This window comes from Pongo abelii, chromosome 21 (assembly GCF_028885655.2).
Source record: "Pongo abelii isolate AG06213 chromosome 21, NHGRI_mPonAbe1-v2.0_pri, whole genome shotgun sequence".
Taxonomy (NCBI): Eukaryota; Metazoa; Chordata; class Mammalia; order Primates; family Hominidae; genus Pongo; species Pongo abelii.
In genome coordinates, this window is record NC_072006.2 from 48354042 (window position 1) to 48373017 (window position 18976).

At 50.8% G+C, this 18976-nt stretch overlaps 1 protein-coding gene across 5 annotated transcripts in view; it reads right to left on the reverse strand.

Annotated features, from left to right (window-relative positions):
- Positions 1 to 283: 283 nt before the first annotated feature.
- JPH2 (junctophilin 2) overlaps positions 284 to 18976 on the reverse strand; it is a 74075-nt gene continuing 55382 nt past the window's right edge. For 3 of the 5 annotated variants that reach the window (XM_054541794.2, XM_063720530.1, XM_063720532.1), the window contains 4 exons: positions 7082 to 7200; positions 4222 to 4946; positions 3338 to 3432; positions 284 to 2107 (listed from right to left, as the gene is read on the reverse strand). In XM_054541794.2, the coding sequence (XP_054397769.1) occupies positions 3352 to 3432; positions 4222 to 4946; positions 7082 to 7200 (925 nt within the window). In that variant the 3' untranslated portion in view covers positions 284 to 2107; positions 3338 to 3351. Of the gene's footprint in view, positions 3433 to 4221; positions 4947 to 7081; positions 7201 to 18976 lie in introns of those variants that run through there. The other 2 variants (XM_063720531.1, XM_063720533.1) reach the window with 2 other exon arrangements.

An 18976-nucleotide genomic window follows, 5' to 3' on the forward strand; every position in this document is an offset into this window, starting at 1 on the left:
CTAGCATTGGAGGCTGGGGGAACTCCACCTCAAAGGGCAGGCTCTTGATTCTATTGTCAGCTACTCGTAGAAGTTTCTGGAAGTTTGCTTTAGAAACTCCACTGTAGAAGCTCTATGGTCTTTGAGCCCCCATTCAAACTGAAGCCCTTCAGCTGCCCCTCAAGTATCGTGAGAACGAGGACACAGATGGGCAGGACCCACGTCTCCCAGCCTCTTCCCACCCACCCTCCTTGAGCCAGCCCCCCATCCTGGACCCACAAGCACATTGCAGCCCAGCCAGAACCCGTGAGCAGATGCGGGTTTATTATTGCACAGACTGCAGCATCCTGAACCCCAACCCCAACCCCAAACACCAGGCCCCAAACTTGGCCTGGGAGCTTTGGCAGGCACAGGCTTGTCCCCAGCACCAGCCAAAAACAAAACAAAACAAAACAAAACAAAAACAGGACAAGAATCTCCGATACAGAGCCTGGAGCCCATCAGCACTGAGCAGTGGCCCTGACCCATTCCCCTCATGCTCCAGGAGTCTTGAGAAGCTCAGATGCAGATGCAGATGCAGAGCCGTGGGCCACAGCCAGCTGAGGATGGAAGAATCTGCAGGTTCTTCTCCATGAAAATACAGTCCTGGATTCCAGCCAAGCCACAAGGTCCCAGCAGGGCTTGAAACGGCAAGTGTGAAGCTAAGGGAGAAGGTTCCCAAGCACTGAGGGGAAATGGGAAAGCTAACCCCATCAGAAGCAAACTCCTAGGTCCCAGAGATGCCTGGGGAGGCCCTGCCACAAAGCCAAAGCCTCCAAGGTCCATAGAAATGAAGGGAGGACAGCAGCAGTTCCCTCTGGCTCAGCTTGGATGCCACGTCCTTCCCCAGGCTTGGAGGGGCCTGGAAGCCCTTTCCCTCCACTCTCCTGGAGGCAGGAAACCATAGCTTTTGGCCCTCACCCCACCCCCAGGAAACACAAGGGCCCAGAGACCTAGTGTGGTACAAAACATCTTTAAGTGAGGTACATCCAAGTAGCCATCTTCTGCCAAGTAAGCCAAAGGGGCTGATAACTGCACCCAGGCTGTACCCAGTTGGAGCCCCAGACTTGCTCCTCTCTTGCCGGGAAATGCTTCTTGACAAGCAGCTTGTCTTCAACACCTGCCTGAGTGTCTGCCCCAGGGACATCTCCCTGGGCTTCCACGGGCTTCTGTGCTCCCCTGAGCTTTCGGTGGGCACTGATGGGGGAGGAGACAAGCCATCTCACAGGGCATCACAGGAGATTTCTCTGGCCGGCCTCAGGCCTCCTGCAGGTGACCCTCTAGCATCCCAAGCACACGAGAAACCCCAAATGCAATCCCAGTCTCAGACACACTCCAAAACAGGCCATCACCACTGTACCTTAACCCCTCTTCCCACCCCGCCCCCTGGCCACCTGGTCAGCCGCTTCCCAGCCAGAGGATCCATGGGGTCTCCCCTCGTCTATTGGTCCAGAAGGGAAGCTAACTGGACTGGTGGGAGGAGACAGAGCACTGTGTTCTGGGATATTCCAACTGACCTTGTCCATTTCCTCTCCTGTCACCCAGAACATCTACAGGCAAGGGAGGGGGTGCGGGGTGCAGACTGCACAAGGACAGGCCTCTGCGCTGGTCTGAGGGGGTCTCAGCACCCACCCAGCTTCCCTGGGAGGCCTCAGCCCACAGCCAAAGGATTAAATCAAAGTGGGGCAGAGTGGAAGGAAGGGGGATGGGATTGAATATCAATGTCCTGGTTAGGTGACATCTCCCAAAACACACAAAAGCCCAGGGAGGGGACAACCTAGGGAAAGGCAAGGGAGTGGAGGAGGGCGGGGGACAGGAGCAGATCAGGAAGCTCAAGAGACCAGGGCGCTTCTCTCTGGGCTCTCCTTGCCCCTGGGTAGAGAGCTCCTGAAGGAGCCCAGGACATTCCATTCCTCTTGGCACCACCACCGCCACCCAGCACAGGCACCGTGGGAGGCCTCCTGAAACTCTTGTGGGGTGAATGTGAACTGGACCGCGGGGCTCCGGGTCCAGAGTCCAGTCCTCTTTGGCCACCCTGCCTGGCACTGCAAAAAGACGGTCCTCATGTCCTCAGCAGGAACTTCTGGCTCTGCAAAGACACAGCAAAAGGGTCAGGCGAGGGAGAGAGGGCAGAGGCTGGGCCTCCAAGCCAGGTGCAGGGCTCAAGCCTCAGGGTTCATCTTCTCTGGGGCAAGATCCCACCTCTGCATACCCCCAGACAGCCTTGTCCCTTGATTCTGATACTCGGCAGGTCACAAACAGGTCCCTGAAGCCTCTCCTGGCCCTGGCTGCCTGCCTCTGTTTATTTACACATGCTGTTCCCTTTGCTGGTGCACTCATCTCTTCCCTCTTCCTCCCCCACTGTCAGCCGGTTCACTCCTTTTCACCCTTCAGGTCATTAAAGGAATCAGCGCCTGCAGGAAGCATTCCCAGAGCCCCTGTGAAACATGGAACCTGCAGAGCTCAAGTGTTCACCCCTACGGCAGCACTTACCAGGCCGGTATTGTCATTGACTGTTTACATGGTGACAGCATATACTCTCCTGGGGCTGATTAAGAACCTCCAGCCCAAATTAAGCTAGTATCAAAAAAGGGGGCCTGGGGAAAAGGTAGAAACCCTGTTATTATTGTCAAGCACGGGATTGAGGCTGTGAAGGCTGGTTCCAGCAGGGGGAAGATTTTGTCTTGTAAATGCTTCATCTTGAGAGCAGTGAGGGCCACTCTCCTTTAGCCCAGCCCAGCCCACTCCACTTCACGGGAACTTACCCCAGCCCCCAGCTCCATCATGGGGAGAAAACTGAGAGGGAACCAAAGGGCAGAGGAACAGGAGCAGGCTGGGGGTGGGGGGCGGGGGCAAGGGATTAAAGACTGAAGTGGGGAAGAGAGAAAGGGAGCACAGAGATGAGAGTCCCACCGTCCCAGATGAGCTCAGTCTAGACCTGTTGTGCTTAATGTTTGAACTGTAAGACTTTTCTGTAATGAGCTCTAAGTTCAGGGTTACTTTCACTGTGTTCACCCCATTCTTAGAGCAGGAGTGAGTCCCTGCTGCTTGGCCAAATGAATGAGTGAATGAAGCCCTCAGTGCTCACCTGACAGAGAGCAGGTGCTCTGCAAACGCTGATCTAATGAAGTGTGTGTGTGTGTGTGTGTGTTGGTATCAAATCACACTCTAGGTCTCGGCTTCTGCAGGTGGGTGGGCCTCAGTTAGTCACAGGACTGTCATCCAAGTACTGAGTAGGTCCCTCCTCCCACCACCCTGGTGCTCAGAACTCCCCAGGGGCTCCCACCCCCCAACCCCTCCTCCAGCCAGCTGGCTGCACCTGGTAGGTGAGGGTCAGGTCAGAAGGTGAACGAAGAGGATGGCCAGGCCGATGTTCAGCAGGATCACCATGCAGATGAGGATGGTGTTGGGGACCTGGGGGCAGTAGAGAGAGGCTGCCTGAGTCCCCATGGCCTCTGAGACACCCCCCACCCAGGTCACAGCAAGGTTGGACAGAGCAGGAACTACTGGATGGACCTTCCTAAGAGCATTGCCGGCTTTGTTCACTGCTGTATCCTGTCACCTGGATGGCAGACCATCACAGCTGGAAGGACTCTTAGAAATAACCAAATCCCTCAGGACCCAGGGAGGGACGAGATCATGCCCCAGGTCATATACTGTGTGAATCAGGCCTGGAACCCAGGCATCCTGCTAATTCCCCTTGGGACGCATTCTTCAGTCCCTCAAAGCCCAGCTTCAGTCTTTGTTGCCACCGTTCCTAGCTCCCTGCCTCCCATAAGTCAAGAGGTCTATAACCCAAATCCTGTTGGGCCCTTCTTCCACCTCCAGAAAGCCCTCACTGCTACACCTTGTAGCAGATGCTGCTCGTGCCCAGCCCAACCCCCCTGACTGGGCAAATGGACCTACCCTCCAGCTGCTCAGGCTCCCAGCTGCCCCCTGCTCATGAGAACTGTCTCTGCCAATGGGATACCAGGTGCAAAGGTAGGAGGACTCCATGCAGCCATTTACGCTCCAACGTCCTCTGTGGGCCAGGCCAAGCCTATACTCCCCTAATCCCCAGCCCTGCTGCATTTCCCCCTGCTCTATCCTGCTTCGGTCTCTCGCACCCCGGCAACCCCCAAATCCCCTGCCCCTGAATCCTGCCTCAAGCCCTGCTACTTCTAGGGAACCTGACCTTAGGCACACCTTCCCCGACAGCCTCACCTCTTCCACCTCCACCTCCGCCTCTGCCGCCAGCGCTGCCTCCTTCCGCGCCTTCTTCTTGGCCCCGGCCTTGGTCAGCCCTCGGGCTTCAGTCTTGCGGACCTTGGCCCTGGGCTCGGCTTTGGGGATGATGGGCTTGGGCTCCATCTTGGCGGGGGTCTCGCGTGCAGGCTCGGGGCCTCGAAGCGTGGGGGCCTGCAGCGGGGCGGTGGCCGGGGACGAGGGCGCGGACTCGGACCCGGAGACCTCGGGCTCAGGCTGGTCCTCAAAGGGCGGGGGCTCAGGCGGCGTGGTGCGCACAGCATAGCTGTGGTAGCCCTGGTAAAGCGCCACCTCCGGCTCCCGCGACGGCGCAGGCGGTGCCTGCAGAGCCTCGATGGCCATGCGCTCGGTGGTGGCTGGACGGGCGGGGCTGCGGCGGCCCGCGCCCTCGGACGGAGTGACTGGCCGGCTGCCCTCACCGCTGGGCTCACCGTTCCAGGAGCCTGGGCTCAGCAGGCCGTCCTTGGACGCCCCGGGCCGGGGCCGCTTGGGCTGCGGGGGCGTCCCGGCAGGTGACAGGGAGACACCCTCGGGCCGAGGGGTCTCACGCTCGTGCAGCTGCGGGCTCTCGCGGGGCGGCTGTGGGAGGCCCGCTGCGCCGGCGCCCCGGTCGGGGGGCTCCAGCAGGCTCTCCGAGTTCTCCAGGATCTCCTGCAGCAGCCGGCGCTTCTGATATTCCGGACCTGCCAGGGGCAACACAGGGAGGCTGGGCTCGAACCCCGCACCACTGTTGGATGATCCTGGGCCAGCCACTTCACCTCTCGAGCCTCATTCATGGGCTTAGTCGGCACTCACATAGCACTGACCAAGTGCCAGGCACTGTCCTAAGCACTTTCCAAATATTAACTCATCTAATCCCTGTAGCAACCCTATGAAGCTGATGCTACTGTGAACCTCAAAGGGAGGCTCTGAGAGGTTAAATCACTTGCCCAAAGTCACACAGCTGTCGAAGGGCAGAGCCAGGACTAGCACCCAGCAGTCTGGCTCCAGAGGCGATGCCCTTTACTATGGCACGAGTCTCTTTCCACTCCCTTATCTGAAACATGGCCCTGATCATACCTATTTTATAAATACGAACAGAAGGATTGAGAAAATGCATGTCAAAGGCGGAGCTCAGGGCCCGGCACCGGCATAGACCAGCAGGGGGAGCGCTGTGACCAGAAGCGAGGGATCCTCCCAGGCATAGGTTTTCGCTCCTAGGTTTTCCATCTGGCCTCCCTTGGCCTCCTTTCTGCAGCCAGGATCACGTTTAGAAAACACACATCTGATCACTTCATTAACTTAAAAACCCTTCATGGCTGGGCGCGGTGGCTCACGCCTGTAATCCCAGCTCTTTGGGAGGCCGAGGTGCGCAGATCACAAGGTCAGGAGATCGAGACCATCCTGGCCAACAGGGGGAAACCCTGTCTCTTACTAAAAATACAAAAATTAGCTGGGCATGGTGGCACGTGCCTGTAATCCCAGCTACTCAGGAGGCCGAGGCAGGAGAATTGCTTGAACCAGAGAGTCGGAAGTTAAAGTGAGCTGAGATGGCGCCACTGCACTCCAGCCTGGTGACAGAGCGAGACTCTGTCTCAAAAAAACAAAACAAAACAAAAAAACAAAACCTTCGTCGCAGAGAATTCCCATCTCTGTCCCTCAGGGGTCCCCACCACTCTATTCATATGCCAGATCTCTACCAAGGCCAGGAGGTCCTCCTTACTCTGCAGCCTCGATTCTCAGGACCCACAGCCTACTTTGTGATGTGGCTTCCTGGCATGCTGCTCTGTCCGAATTTCTGTGCCTTTGCACCTCCTCCACTCATCCTACCCAGCACTATCTGGTACAGCAGCTCTCAAAGTGTGGTCTCAGACTAGCAGCATCCACATCGCCTGATCCTTAGAAATGCACATTCATTCATGGGCTCCACCCGAGACCTACTGAATCAGAAACTCTGGGGGTGGACCCAGCAATCTGTGTCAAATTTGAGACCCACTGACTTGATAGACTCTTGTTCAGCCTGCAAGATTCAGCTCAAATGGCCTCTCCTGAGGGCAGCCTTCTCTAACACTTCCTCTTGCCTAACTGCTTCCTGTGAGCTCCCTCCACTCCCATTCTAACCGCACAGTGCTCATCCTGCTGTGTGAAATGTGAAATGGAACCATAATCATGAGACAACAGCCACAGTCACTGAGAGCTTACTGAGGACTGGGAATGTACCTTACATGCGCATTTAATCCATGCACAAAAAAAGCAGGCACCATTCTTACTCCCATTTTACAGATCAGGAAACAGAGGTTTACAGAGGTTAAACACCTCACTCAAAGTCTCACAGCTGGGAAGCAGCGGAATCAGGGTTTGAACGAATGCAGAGTCTGTTTATTGTACCCCTAGCTCTGTTGTTTTTGTGACTCTCTGCTCCCCTAGATTTTGGACCCCACTTATGTAACCCCAGAGCCTGGCACAGTGCCTGACACATGGACAGTGCTCAGTGCTTGACTGAAACTGTTGGGCAAGTGCAAGAAGCCATTTTTCCCTTTCATCCACCAGTGACTCCTCCCCTCTAAGCTTCACCAGCTCCAACTGTCTTCCCTGCTCAGAGCAGAGACAAAAGACCACTTGGAGTGACTCTGCTGCCCTCCCCTCGAGCTCAGCATGAAGGCAGAGATGTGTCTCCCCACCTACCCCTGCATCATCCCATCCCACATTTGCACCATGCCCCAGTTTCTGAGACTCACGGGCATCCAGGAAACCACTTGGGCATCTCAGATTCCAGTAAGCAAAGAAAAGTGCCCACCCTAGGGATAGCCCTACCCTGCCCATCCCTGGCTGGCCCTACCTGGCTGGTAGAAGTCCGGAGCCAGCTCCCTGGCCAAAGTGCGAGCAATGTTGGACTCCTGGTTGGCAGCCAGGGCGGCCTGTTCCGCTGCCTCAGCTTTGGCTTTGGCGTGGCTTGTCCTATGGAGACAACGTGGCAGAAGACTCAGGATCCTTCCAGAGAACCAGACTTCTGCCCCTTCTCCCCGGCCCACAAAGAGACATGCTAAACAGAGCATTCTTTCACTCAGGCAGTCAATGAATATTTATCGAGCCTCATGGCCCAGACTGCTATGCATTCTCCAGATCATTTCTTCTTCTTTCTGAGCACATAGACAGACTACCTTTCCCAGCCTCCCTTGCAGTTAGGTGTGGTCAGGTGACTGAGTTCTGGCCAATGCATTATGGGAAGACATCATATATGCTATTTCCAGTATTGGCCCATAAAAACTTCTGTGCCCTCTCTTTTTTCCCCAGCATTGCTGGTTGAATGCAGAGCAGGCTGAGTCCCCAGAATAGGGACTTAACCTCATGTCACAGATCCCTTTGGCAGTGTGGTGAAGCCTATAGATCCCTTCTCAGAATAATGTTTTCGAATGCATAATATACATAGGATTACAAAAGGATGCAGTTACTTGACATACTGTTTCCAAAATATTTAAAAGAACACATTTGTAAAATAATAATCTATATCAAATATCAGGTCTGTTAACTACTGTAATTTTTATAGATCAGCATAAAGGATATTTCAAGGATATCTAATTACAACATGTAATATGACATGAAAATATATGAGATTTCTATTGGTGACAAAGTCACAGCTGCTACTACTACTATTATGGTTTATTGCCTATTTCTATAATTGAAGAGAAGGCTACATTTCAGTTGGAGTTAATAAAAATAAAGATGTAGCTTTTCCCATTGTAGTGGGTACTTCTGGTGCCCTATGCAGATCCCTTCACTGGGCAAATGTGCCTACCCCCGGCTGATGTGAGTGTTGGCTGCTAATGGCTCCTTACTACCCCAGAGAATTGTAGCCCATAGAAGCCACCTTGTTCCAGAAGTTAAAATACTACCCTGCTGGCCGGCAACGGTGGCTCACGCCTGTAATCCCAGCACTTTGGGAGGCCCAGGCGGGTGGATCACGAGGTCAGGAGATCGAGACCATCCTGGCTAACATGGTGAAACCCCGTCTCTACTAAAAAATACAAAAAATTAGCTGGGCGTGGTGGCGGGCGCCTGTAGTCCCAGCTACTCAGGAGGCTGAGGCAGGAGAATGGCGTGAACCCGGGAGGCAGAGCTTGCAGTGAGCCGAGATTGCACCACTGCAATCCAGCCTGGGCGACAGGGCGAGACTCCATCTCAAAAAATAGAAATAAAAAAAATACTGCCCTGCCTACCCCTAAACCTAGGCAGCCCATACCAATGACTGGTACTGATCAGCCTCCTCTTGCCTCAAGAGGAGGGAACTCCAGCTGCAGCAGGTACAATCCACGCTCCAGAGCCCCCGGTGGACTCGCTGAAGCAGGTCTCCTGCTGAGACCACATCTTAGCTCATCTCCTTCCCTACACCATCCTGCGTCTCATTCTCCTCTCTCCTGAAAGCCTCCCTCAGTAAATCACTTACACAAGAATCCCCACTTCAGGCTCTACTTCTAGGGAATCTAACCTACATCATCCAAGTTCATGGACCCCTGAAATCTATCCACAGACCCTCCTGTGGACTCCAAGTTAAGAAATCTGAGCCCATGAAGGATTGCATGGAGTAAAGCCCCTTCCCGCAGCCCCACAGTTGCACGTGACAGGAGCAAATCTTAAACATTCATTGTGTTAAGTACCTGAGATTTGGGAGATGTCTGTTTCAGCTGTCAGCCTAGCTTAACTCACAGAAGTACCTACTAAATTAATAACAGTCCAGTTTCCAAATGGGCCAGGCATGGTTCTAAAGGAGTTATGAAGATTATCTCATATGCTCATTCTAATGCCTTAGGAAGCTGGTGCTGTTATTATTATCCCTATTTTACAGAAAAGAAAATTGAAGCTCAAACAGGTTAAGCAATTTGCCCAAGGTCACAGAATCCTGAAGTGCAGGAACTGGGATTTTGAACCCAGGCAACGTAACTCTAGGGCAGTGGTGTCCAATCTTTTGGCTTCCGTGGACCACACTGGAAGAAGAAGAATTGTCATGGACCACACAGAAAATACACTAACACTAATGATAGCTGATAAGCTTAAAAAAAACAAATCACAAAAAAAAAATCCCATAACATTTTAAGAGAGTTTACGAATTCGTGTTAGGCCGCATTCAAAGCCGTCCTGGGCTGCATGCGGCCCATGGGCAAGGGTTAGACAAGCTTGCTCTATACCAGTAGCTGAGCATGTGCCAGAGCCTGTGCCAGGAGCTGAGCATGGCCAGGAACTGAGGACAGAGACTCTGTGGACCAGAAAGGCTACTGTCAGATGAGGGAGCTGTCTAGTAAACAGACATAAAAACTATTTAATAAAATGCAATTAAATAAAAAGTACCTAATTATAATTGTGAAATATGCCGTGAAGGAGTAGAGAATACAATGAAAATGCAGGACAGAAAGACTTAATGTTGATGGGTGGTGGAGGTGGGCTGGTCAGGAAAGGATTCCTTGAGGAAGTTGACATTTGAGTTGAGACTTGAAGAAACACATACGTTAGGCCCCTAAGAGGCAGGTGGGTCAATAAGCCAGGTAGACCGAAGGGCACTTGCAAAGACTCTGAGACTGAGGAAGAGCTTGGTGCCTTCGAGGAGCTGCAAAGCCAAGTCAGTGTCCACTCTCTACAGATGAGTTAATTCCTTGGGGAGCTGATGTGTGTGTGTCTTTATCTCAGTCTCCAGCAGAGAACTGGACGCACAGTGAGGGGGATAAATTCCCTTAATCTTCTACTATGCACCAGGACATTTATCCCTTACAAACCTCAAAATTGTGAGGTAGTAAGGTAGTGTTTACCTGTCCCTACTTCACAGGTGGGGAAACTGAGGTTCAGAAAGGTGTCTTGCTCAAGGAAACAAAATAGGAGTTAACATTTACAAAGCACTTAGTATATGCCAAGGGCTTTACAGAAATTAACTTATTTAACCCCCCAATAACTCTACAGGGTAGATGTTATTCCTATCATCCCTCTCTACAGAGGAGACATCCAAGACATAGGAGGGTTCTAAAGAACCCAGGACAGCGTGGTGGCTCGTGCCTGTAATCCCAGCATTTTGGGAGGCTGAGGCAGGAAGATCACTTGAGCTCAGGAGTTCAAGACCAGCCTAAGCAACATAGCAAGACCTTGTCTCTACTAAAAATTAAAAAAAAAAAAAAAATTAGCCAGGTGTGGTGGTGCACACCTGTAGTCCCAGCTACTCAGGAGGCTGAGGTGGGGGGGATTGCTTGAGCCCAGGAGATCGAGGCTGCAGTGAGCTATTATCGCACCATTGCACTCCAGCCGGGGCAACTGAAGACCGCATCTCAAAAAGAAAAAAAGAATTCACCCAAACGTACATAGCTAGAAAGTACCAGAGTAAGGATTCAAACCAAAGCATTCCAGAATCTAGAGTCTGTATCTTAACCACAGGCTCCATTTCCACTCAATAACAAGCAGCAGGGTAAGATTCCAAACCTGGAGCTGTCTGATTTCCAAGCCCCTGCCTCTCCACTATGCCATATTGCCACAGTAATGTTTACTGAATGAATGAATACATGGCTGAAGGCACGCATGCAGGCGTGCACATATGTAGGGGCAAGGAGGCAGCCTAGTGAAGAGTTAAGAGCACATAGTTTTAGAATTAACAGCCCTAGATTCCAATTTGGGCTCTGCCAAGGCCGGGGACAGAGTGAGATGACCAAGGCACTCACCTCAGGGGCAAAATTTACGGGGTTGCCAAAAAACTCAGTGATCAAGAGGAATCACATTTTAATGCAATATTTTAAAAGTCAAAAATAATGCAAAAATAAATCCTTGATAAGCAACCTATGAAGAAAATTTTAAATAAAGCCTGGATTGGACTCTGCACTTGGATCCCTCACTTACTCACTCACCTCACCCCACTGGGAGTCTAGGACCTTGGGTGCATGCATGGCTTCACCTCTCTGTGCCTCAGTTTCTTCATCTGTAAAGTGGAGACAGTAATTCTCCCCTCCAGAAGTTGCTGTGAAAACTAAGTGAGAAGCAATGCGTGAAAATGTTTGGCCTTGATGATGATGGGGTGTTGGTGGCGGTGGTGCAAGAGGAAGAGGAGAATGACATTTGTACATCAAAACTGAGTGTGCTACATGCATATTCCCAGGCTTATTTTTGCCTACACGTGAGTATGTATGAGACAAAGTTCTAAACTTTTTAGAGCCACTTCTCTGGAAACCTGAAACCCCAGGAGGGAGGAGGAGGGAAAGGGCTGGGCAAGGCTTCAAACTGAGAAAATGCCCTTTTTTTGGTCATGTGAGCAGAAAGATGCCCACTTTCTGGTGCCTTTGGAAGCTGGGCCGAGGACTCCTCAGGCAGGAAAGGCAGCCTCTCCCCACAGCCCTGCAAGATTCTGGGGGACCAACTGTGCACAGCCAGAACAGGGGCGGCCACACAGCCCAGGGCAACAAGTGCTGCTGTGCTGGAAGCAAGCATACTCCCTGTCCATCTCCAACCACCCGGCCCGCTGCATCCTATCAGTCCTTCTCTCCTGTCCCATGCTCCCTATCTCTGATCCCAGCCTTCAGGCCAGGAATCCCAGTGTTCTTCAGCACCCCCCCTTTCCACCTCCTTCCACATCCACAGCCCATCAATCACCAACACTGGTCTCTCCGGCTCCCTTTATAACTCTTGAACCCTCTGCCACTCCTCTTGCACCCCCTCCCATGTGTCCCCCCTGCCTGCAGGCTCACTCCTACAGCTGCTCCTACACACAGCGGCTCAGCAAGTTTGTTTAACCACACACCCGTGGTCTCACCCCTTGCTTCAGATCTTTGCAAGTCTTCCTACTGTGCTCAAAATAAAACCCTACCTACTTAGTATGGCCTTTGAGGCTCTCCAGACCCTTGCCCGAGGCAGGCTTGATGGGGTATACCAGCAGCTCACCGGGTGAAGGACAGGCGGAATCACTGTGGCTGGGAGGCTATTGCTTCTAGGCCAGTGCCTCTCCTAATGCAGTCCGTGACCCCCACCCAATATCTTCATCACCCGGAAGCTCAGTTATACAAATTCTCAGGTTCTGCCCAGACCGACTCATCGGAATTTGAAGGGAACGAGCCTAGGAATCTGTGTTTTATATTCCAGATCCAGATTTAAGTTTGAGAAGCACGTGTTCCGCAGAGAGAAAAGCCAGCTCCATCTTGAAGTTGTTCCCAGCCTGCTCAACCCCCAAGGAGCCTTGAATGTTTTCCTTTCAGCACCAGGGTCCCTCCCTGAATCAAGGCCCTGCTGGGGAAATGCAGGAAGCATTCCTGCTCCACTGACCACTCACCATCTCTGGATCCATGCCTCTGGGTGAGGGTCTGGAGGATGGCTCTGACCCTGCCTGGGGGAAGGGAGCAGTCACTGGGGCCGGGGGAGGAACGGGGAGACTCTTCTTGATTTCATTCGGATTAACTTTCATCAGCAGGGTTAAAAATAAGGCTGGTGTTTCTGAGATAGGAGCAGGGCTCTCACCCAATAGAGCCACTTCTAAAAGCACCTGCCCCCACCCTGGCCTCCTTTCCCCATCTCTCCTCCCAGGCCCCTAACTGCTTGGTTGTTTCTCAGTTGTCTCCACTAGGCATTGGTGGCTTTATGGGGCCAAAGGGGGACCCTTGCCGGACTTGCCCCGACTCTAGGCCTTTGCTTAGGCTGTTCCCCCACCTGGAAGACTCTCTCCCCTCCTGCCGCGATCCTGGCCTTAAAGAGTCAGTTTAAGACCCACGTGTATGTATTGGTTCATTCACTTAATACAACTTTATGGAGTGCCTACTATGTGCTAGGCACTTTTCTGGGCACTGAAGACATAGAGGCAAACTGAACATCCAAAAATCCCTTGTATGGTCAGGCACAGTGGCTCATGCCTGTAATCCCAGCACTTTGGGAGGCTGAGGCAGGAGGATCACTTGAGGCCAGGAGTTTGAGACCAGCCTGGGCAACACAGAAAGACCCCAACTCTATCTTAAGCACTCTGTGACCAGCCTTATGCCACGGCCCCGTGTAAACACATATGGCCTCAGAGAGCTGGAGGCACGTTCTCAAGGTCACACACTAGAAAGTGAACCTGCCCAAGCTCTTACCCATGACACCAAGCTGCTGCCTTCCTGGTACCACCTCTGAGCCAGGTCCGTCATGTGCTGGGGCCAAGGATGGAAATGAATAGGACCCAGCAGCCGCCTGGGGAGCTCGTAGCCCAATGCAGCCCTGCCAGGTCAATCAGGCAACATTTCTGGAAGTCCATGGATGAGCAGGGGCTCAGAGCAAAGTCTATAAACCACACGGTGGAGTGGCAAAGAGGGGGTGACTCTGGCCAGGTTGCCCAGGTGCAGACCCTGGCTCTGCTCCTCATCACCTTGAGCCCAGTCTCCTTATCTGTAAAATGGGAGTAATAAGGGCACGTGTCTCCAAGGAATGGTGTAGGGAGTAAATTAGTTACAGTCGCGTGGCTCAGAACACAGGAAGTGCTACCTAAGGGCTTGTTACATAAAATGAGAAGTGCAGTTTTAGCCTGGGCAACGCAGTGAGACCCCGTCTCTACAAAAAATAAAAGTAAAAACATTAGCCAGGCATGGTGGCTAACGGTCCCCGCTACTTGGAAGGCTGAGGTAGGAGGATCGCTTGAGCCCGGGAGGTCAAGGCTGCAGTGAGCTATGATTATACAACTGCACTCCAGCCTGAGTGACAAAGCAAGACCCTATCTCGGAAGAAAAAGAAAGAAAAAGAGAGAGAGGGAGGGAGGGAGGAAGGAAGGAAGGAAGGAAGGAAGGAAGAAGAGAGGAGGGGAGGGGAAGGGAGGGGAGGGGGAGAGGAGAGGAGGCACAGTGTTTTGAAGGGGACTGAAACAGAAATCCTGAATGTCCTAAATGCCACTGAATTGTTCACTTTAGTATAATAATAATTTTAAAAATCCTTCAGCCCAGGAATCCCATGGTAGGTTTGGATGATGGGGGCAGTAATCAGGGTCCCTGGCTGAGGCCACTGCCAGCCTCTCTGGAGGATGCTCAGGTGGTTACAGGGAAAGTGCTGCCCAGTGTCTTCCTGAGGTGGGGATGCTTCCGACGTCACTGCCCTACCCTCTCCCAAAATAGCCCCTCATCCCCAGCTCTGGCTGGTCGTGACCATCCACTCCAGAACAACCATGGTCAGGCTAATCTAGAGGAAGGACCACAGCTGGGTGTCCAGCCACTGGCCCAGAGAACTCCCTAGGAGAAAGCCCCCTCCACCCCCAAGGATGCAGGTGCAGTCAGGGAGCCCTGACCCATGGGACCTTCCTCTCCCCACCCAGGACTCCATTCATACTCATTCAGCAAATGTGTGCTGAGCCCCTGCTATGTGGAGCCAAAACTGGGTGCTAGAGACATGGACGGTGGTCAATGAGGCAGGCAGTGCCCTACTGGGAAGCCCCTCACAAGACGGGTTAAGGGCACAAACTCAAGCCCAATTTGTAGCACCATCATCTAGATATCTGACCTTTGCTCTCTGGCCTCAGTTTCTTCAACTCTGAAATGGAGGACAATCTCACAAAATTACTGGGAGTCTGAAATGAGATAGCACAAACGTGCTTAGCATAAACTGAGCACGTAACAAATATTAGCTATCATTATTGTTTCTGTTACTATTATAACAATGCTGACCAGCATTCACTTCCAAAATTCTATCATTTGCCAACATATGGATGTGTCATCTAAACATCATTTCAGGGTTCACCCACGTTGTAGCATGCGTCAGTACTTCATTCCTTTTTATTGCCAACTAATATTCCATTGTGTGGATAAACCATATTTTGTTTACCTGTTCAATAGTTGATGGACATTAGGGTGCTTTCCACTTTTTGGTTATTATGAATAATGCTGCTGTGGACATCTGTGTACAGGTTTTTGGGTGGACATGTTTTTATTCCTCTTGAGTATATACCTGGGAGCAGAATTGCTAGGTCCTGTGGTAACTCTATGTTTAACTTTTTGAGGATCTGCCAAACTGGTCTTGAGATGGCTGTACCATATTATCACATTATGTTCCATTGGTAATACACGAGAGTTCCACTTTCTCCACATCCTCCCTAATACTTGATATCATCCTTCTTTCTTTTTTTTTTTTTTTGGAAACGGAGTCTCGCTCTGTCGCCCAGGCTGGAGTGCAGTGGCGCAATCTCCGCTCACTGCAACCTCTGCCTCCCGGGTACAAGTGATTCTCCTGCCTCAGCCTCCCGAGTACCTGGGATTACAGGCACCTGACACCACACCCAGCTGATTTTTTTTGTATTTTTAGTAGAGACAGGGTTTCATCATGTTAGCCAGGATGGTCTCATCTCCTGACCTGGTGATCCACCCGCCTCAGCCTCCCAAAGTCCTGGGATTACAGGCGTGAGCCACCGCACCCGGCCCATCCTTTGTTTTGATTGTTGCCATACTAGAGGTTTGGGAAGTGCCATCTCATTGTGGTTTTGATTTGCATTTCCCTGATGGCTAATGGATGTTGAGCATCTATGTGCTCATGGCTGCTTGTATATCTTCTTAGGATAAATGTCTATCCAGATCCGTTGCCAGATTTTAATTGGATTTTTTTCTTTTTATTATTGAGTTGTAAAATTTCTTTATATATTCTTATGCAAGTCACTTATCATATATATGATTTGCAAATATTTTCCCCATTCTCTGGGCTGTCTTTTCACTTTCTTCCTTTGAAGTACAAACGTTATTTTATTTTAATGAAGTTCAATTTAGCTATCTTTTGTCACTTGTGCTTTCATCATAGCTAAGAAGGTTTTGCCTAGTCCAAGGTCAAAAAAATTTACTCATATTTTCATCTAAGAATTTTATGGTTTTAGTTCTTCTGCTTAGTTCTACAAACACTGTTCCTAATAAGAAAAAATGGGAAATAACCTAAGGGCTAATCCCACCCTCTGAGGTAGGTACTACCACCACTTTATAGATGAGGAAACTGAGGCACAGGGCGGTTAGATCATTTGCTCATTCTTGTTATAATTAAAGTCATAATGAAGGCAGACATGGCCCCTGCTCTTGAAGGATGTAGAGTCTGCTAAGAGAGACAAGACCAAGTAAAAAGTCTTGAGTGCAGAACAAGACTATGGGGCAGGAGAAAGCCCATGGGGTGGGTGACATGTTCATAATTTGTATTTTATTATTTTTATATTATAAATATTAATATAAGATATATTGCATATACTATAAAAATAAAATGGCTTCCTCAAAGAAAATTTTGGAAAATGAGCATTTTTTTAAATAAAAAATTGCTATTAACATTTTCATCTTTTTCTTTTTAACATTTTTTTTTTTAAAGATACAGGGTCTCGCTCTGTTGCCCAGGCTTGGGTGCAGTGGTGCAATCATAGCTCACTGCAACCTTGAACTCCTGGGCTCAAGTGATCCTCTCACTTCAGCCTCCAAAATAACTCAAATTACAGGAGCATGTCACTGTACCCGGTTAACATGGTGGTATATTCCAAGTTGGTTAGGAACACAGCTGCATGACTGTGGGTGACTTACTGAAATTCTCTGTGCTTTGATTTTTCCATCTGTAAAATGAGGTTATGAAAAGCCCATATCTCATAAGCTTGTGGGGATTAGAGAGAGGACCCGCAGAAAGCACTGGGAACAGGGCCTGGCACACAGCAAGCTCGATGCAGATTTGTTCTAGTTGAGGTGAGGAGTAAGGGTGGTGCTGGGGATTCTGAGGTTGGGGGCTGTGATAGCCCTCAGGCCCTATGTAGAACTTCTCCATCTTGGAAGCTCCACTGAAATCCCCCAGCCTCCAGCTGGAGCAAAGCCTCCTCTAGTGAGGGAGTGGGTGTGTGAGCTCTCAGCCTAGAAGACAGGGCAAAGTAATAAGTGTTGCTGCTTACCGGCCGGGCGCGGCAGCTCACACCTACAATCCCAGCACTTTGGGAGGCAGAGGCAGGTGGATCACCTGAGGTCAGGAGTTCAAGACCAGCCTGGCCAACACGGTGAAACCTTGTCTACTAAAAATACAAAAATTAGCTGGGCGCAGTGGTGCGCATCTGTAATCCTAGCTACTCGAGAGGCTGAGACAGGAGAATTGCTTGAATCCAGGAGGCAGAGGTTGCAGTGAGCCGAGATTGCGCCACTGCACTCTAGCCTGGGCAACAGAGCCAGGCTGTCTCAAAAAAATAAATAAATAAATAAATCGTTGCTGCCTACTGAGAGCTAACTATGCACCAGACACTCAGCCAAAGGCATCGGTGAATAATGGCCCCAAAGATATTTGGTCCTAGTGTCTGGAACCCGTGGATGTTACCTTCTATGGCAAAGAGGGCTTTGCAGGTGTGATTAAATAAAGGATCTTGAGATAGAGAGATCATCCTGGATTAGACAGGAAGGCCCTAAATGTAACCACAGGTGTCCTTATAAGAGGGAGATTTGATAACAGAAGAGGAGAAGCCGATGTGATGATGGGAGTGATGTGTTCTGAAGACAGAGGAAGGTGCCACAAGCTCAGGAATGCAGGGGGCCACTAGGGGTTGAAAAGACAAGCACAAAGATCGTCCCCTTCGAGCCTCCAGGAGGAAATCCGACTTTAGACTTCCAACCTCCAGAACTGTAAAGGAATACATCTGTATTGTTTTAAGCTACCAAGTTTGTAGTAATTTGTTACTGCAGCAACAAAACAAAACAAAACAACCCGTGTGATCTCATGTCATCCTCAAGATGATGCACTTTACAGCGGAAGAAACGCAGGCTCAGAAAATCATTTGCCCATGGCTCATAGCTAGTAAGTCCAGAGCTGGCTCGAGCCCAAACCCAGGACTCTCTGGCACCAAAGCCTTTGCTGACCCCTGCATCTGCTGCACCGCTTCAGCTCCTGCCCACTTTCCACAGGGCCCAGCAGCTGTGGTTGCCTCAGCCCAGCCTCGTCCCCCAAGGATATCAGGAGGCCCCCGAGTTTTATATTCCTGATACTCCTGCTGCCTGTCTGAGAGAGCCTGGGGCTGGGTTACCAGCATGTTCCCCACATCCTTCACGTCTGCAAGAAAGTCTAGTTCTCTGGGGCCTGGCATCACCTGGCTGACTGTGCAGGACGGAGATCTGGCTGCACTTTGGCAACCAATGAAATGACAGGGAGGGAACCTCGGGCCTTGCTCCTCCACCAACCAACAGAGTAGTGGACCCTGCAGTTCAATCTGGATCTGGCTGCTGGCAAAGAGGCTTTCACTGCATGAGCTGACAGAGTGCTTCAAAACCACACAGGGAAACTTCCTTTTCAAAAAATCTATGCCTGATTTTAAAATTTTACAAACTATAAAAACCATCATATTAAAGCAACAGTGCGCTGAAGTCACTTTGCTAATGCAATAGCTATTTTAGCTTTTGAGCCTTCCTTGTCTCTCCAGGTGCACACCTATTATTTTTTCGTTTCTTGGGTGGGCCCTCCATTTGTAACACAAGGTACTCACCTATTTTTTTATCAGGGCTGTGAACACAATAAAGATTCCATTTTTGAGGCATGGTGGTTAATAGCATGGAATCTGTAGTCACGCTATGTGGGTGTGAATCCCTGACTTACTAGCTTTCACCTAGACAAGTCACTTAGTCCCTCTGTGCATTGGTTTTCTCTTCTTAAAAGTAAGAGATGCCAGGCAGATTTCTCATATGGCCCCTGTATTCCCATCCTAGTGTAATCCCTTCCCCCTGAGTGTGGGCTGGACCTAGAGACACGCATCTAAAGAACAGAATATGCAAAAGTCATGGGATGTCACTTC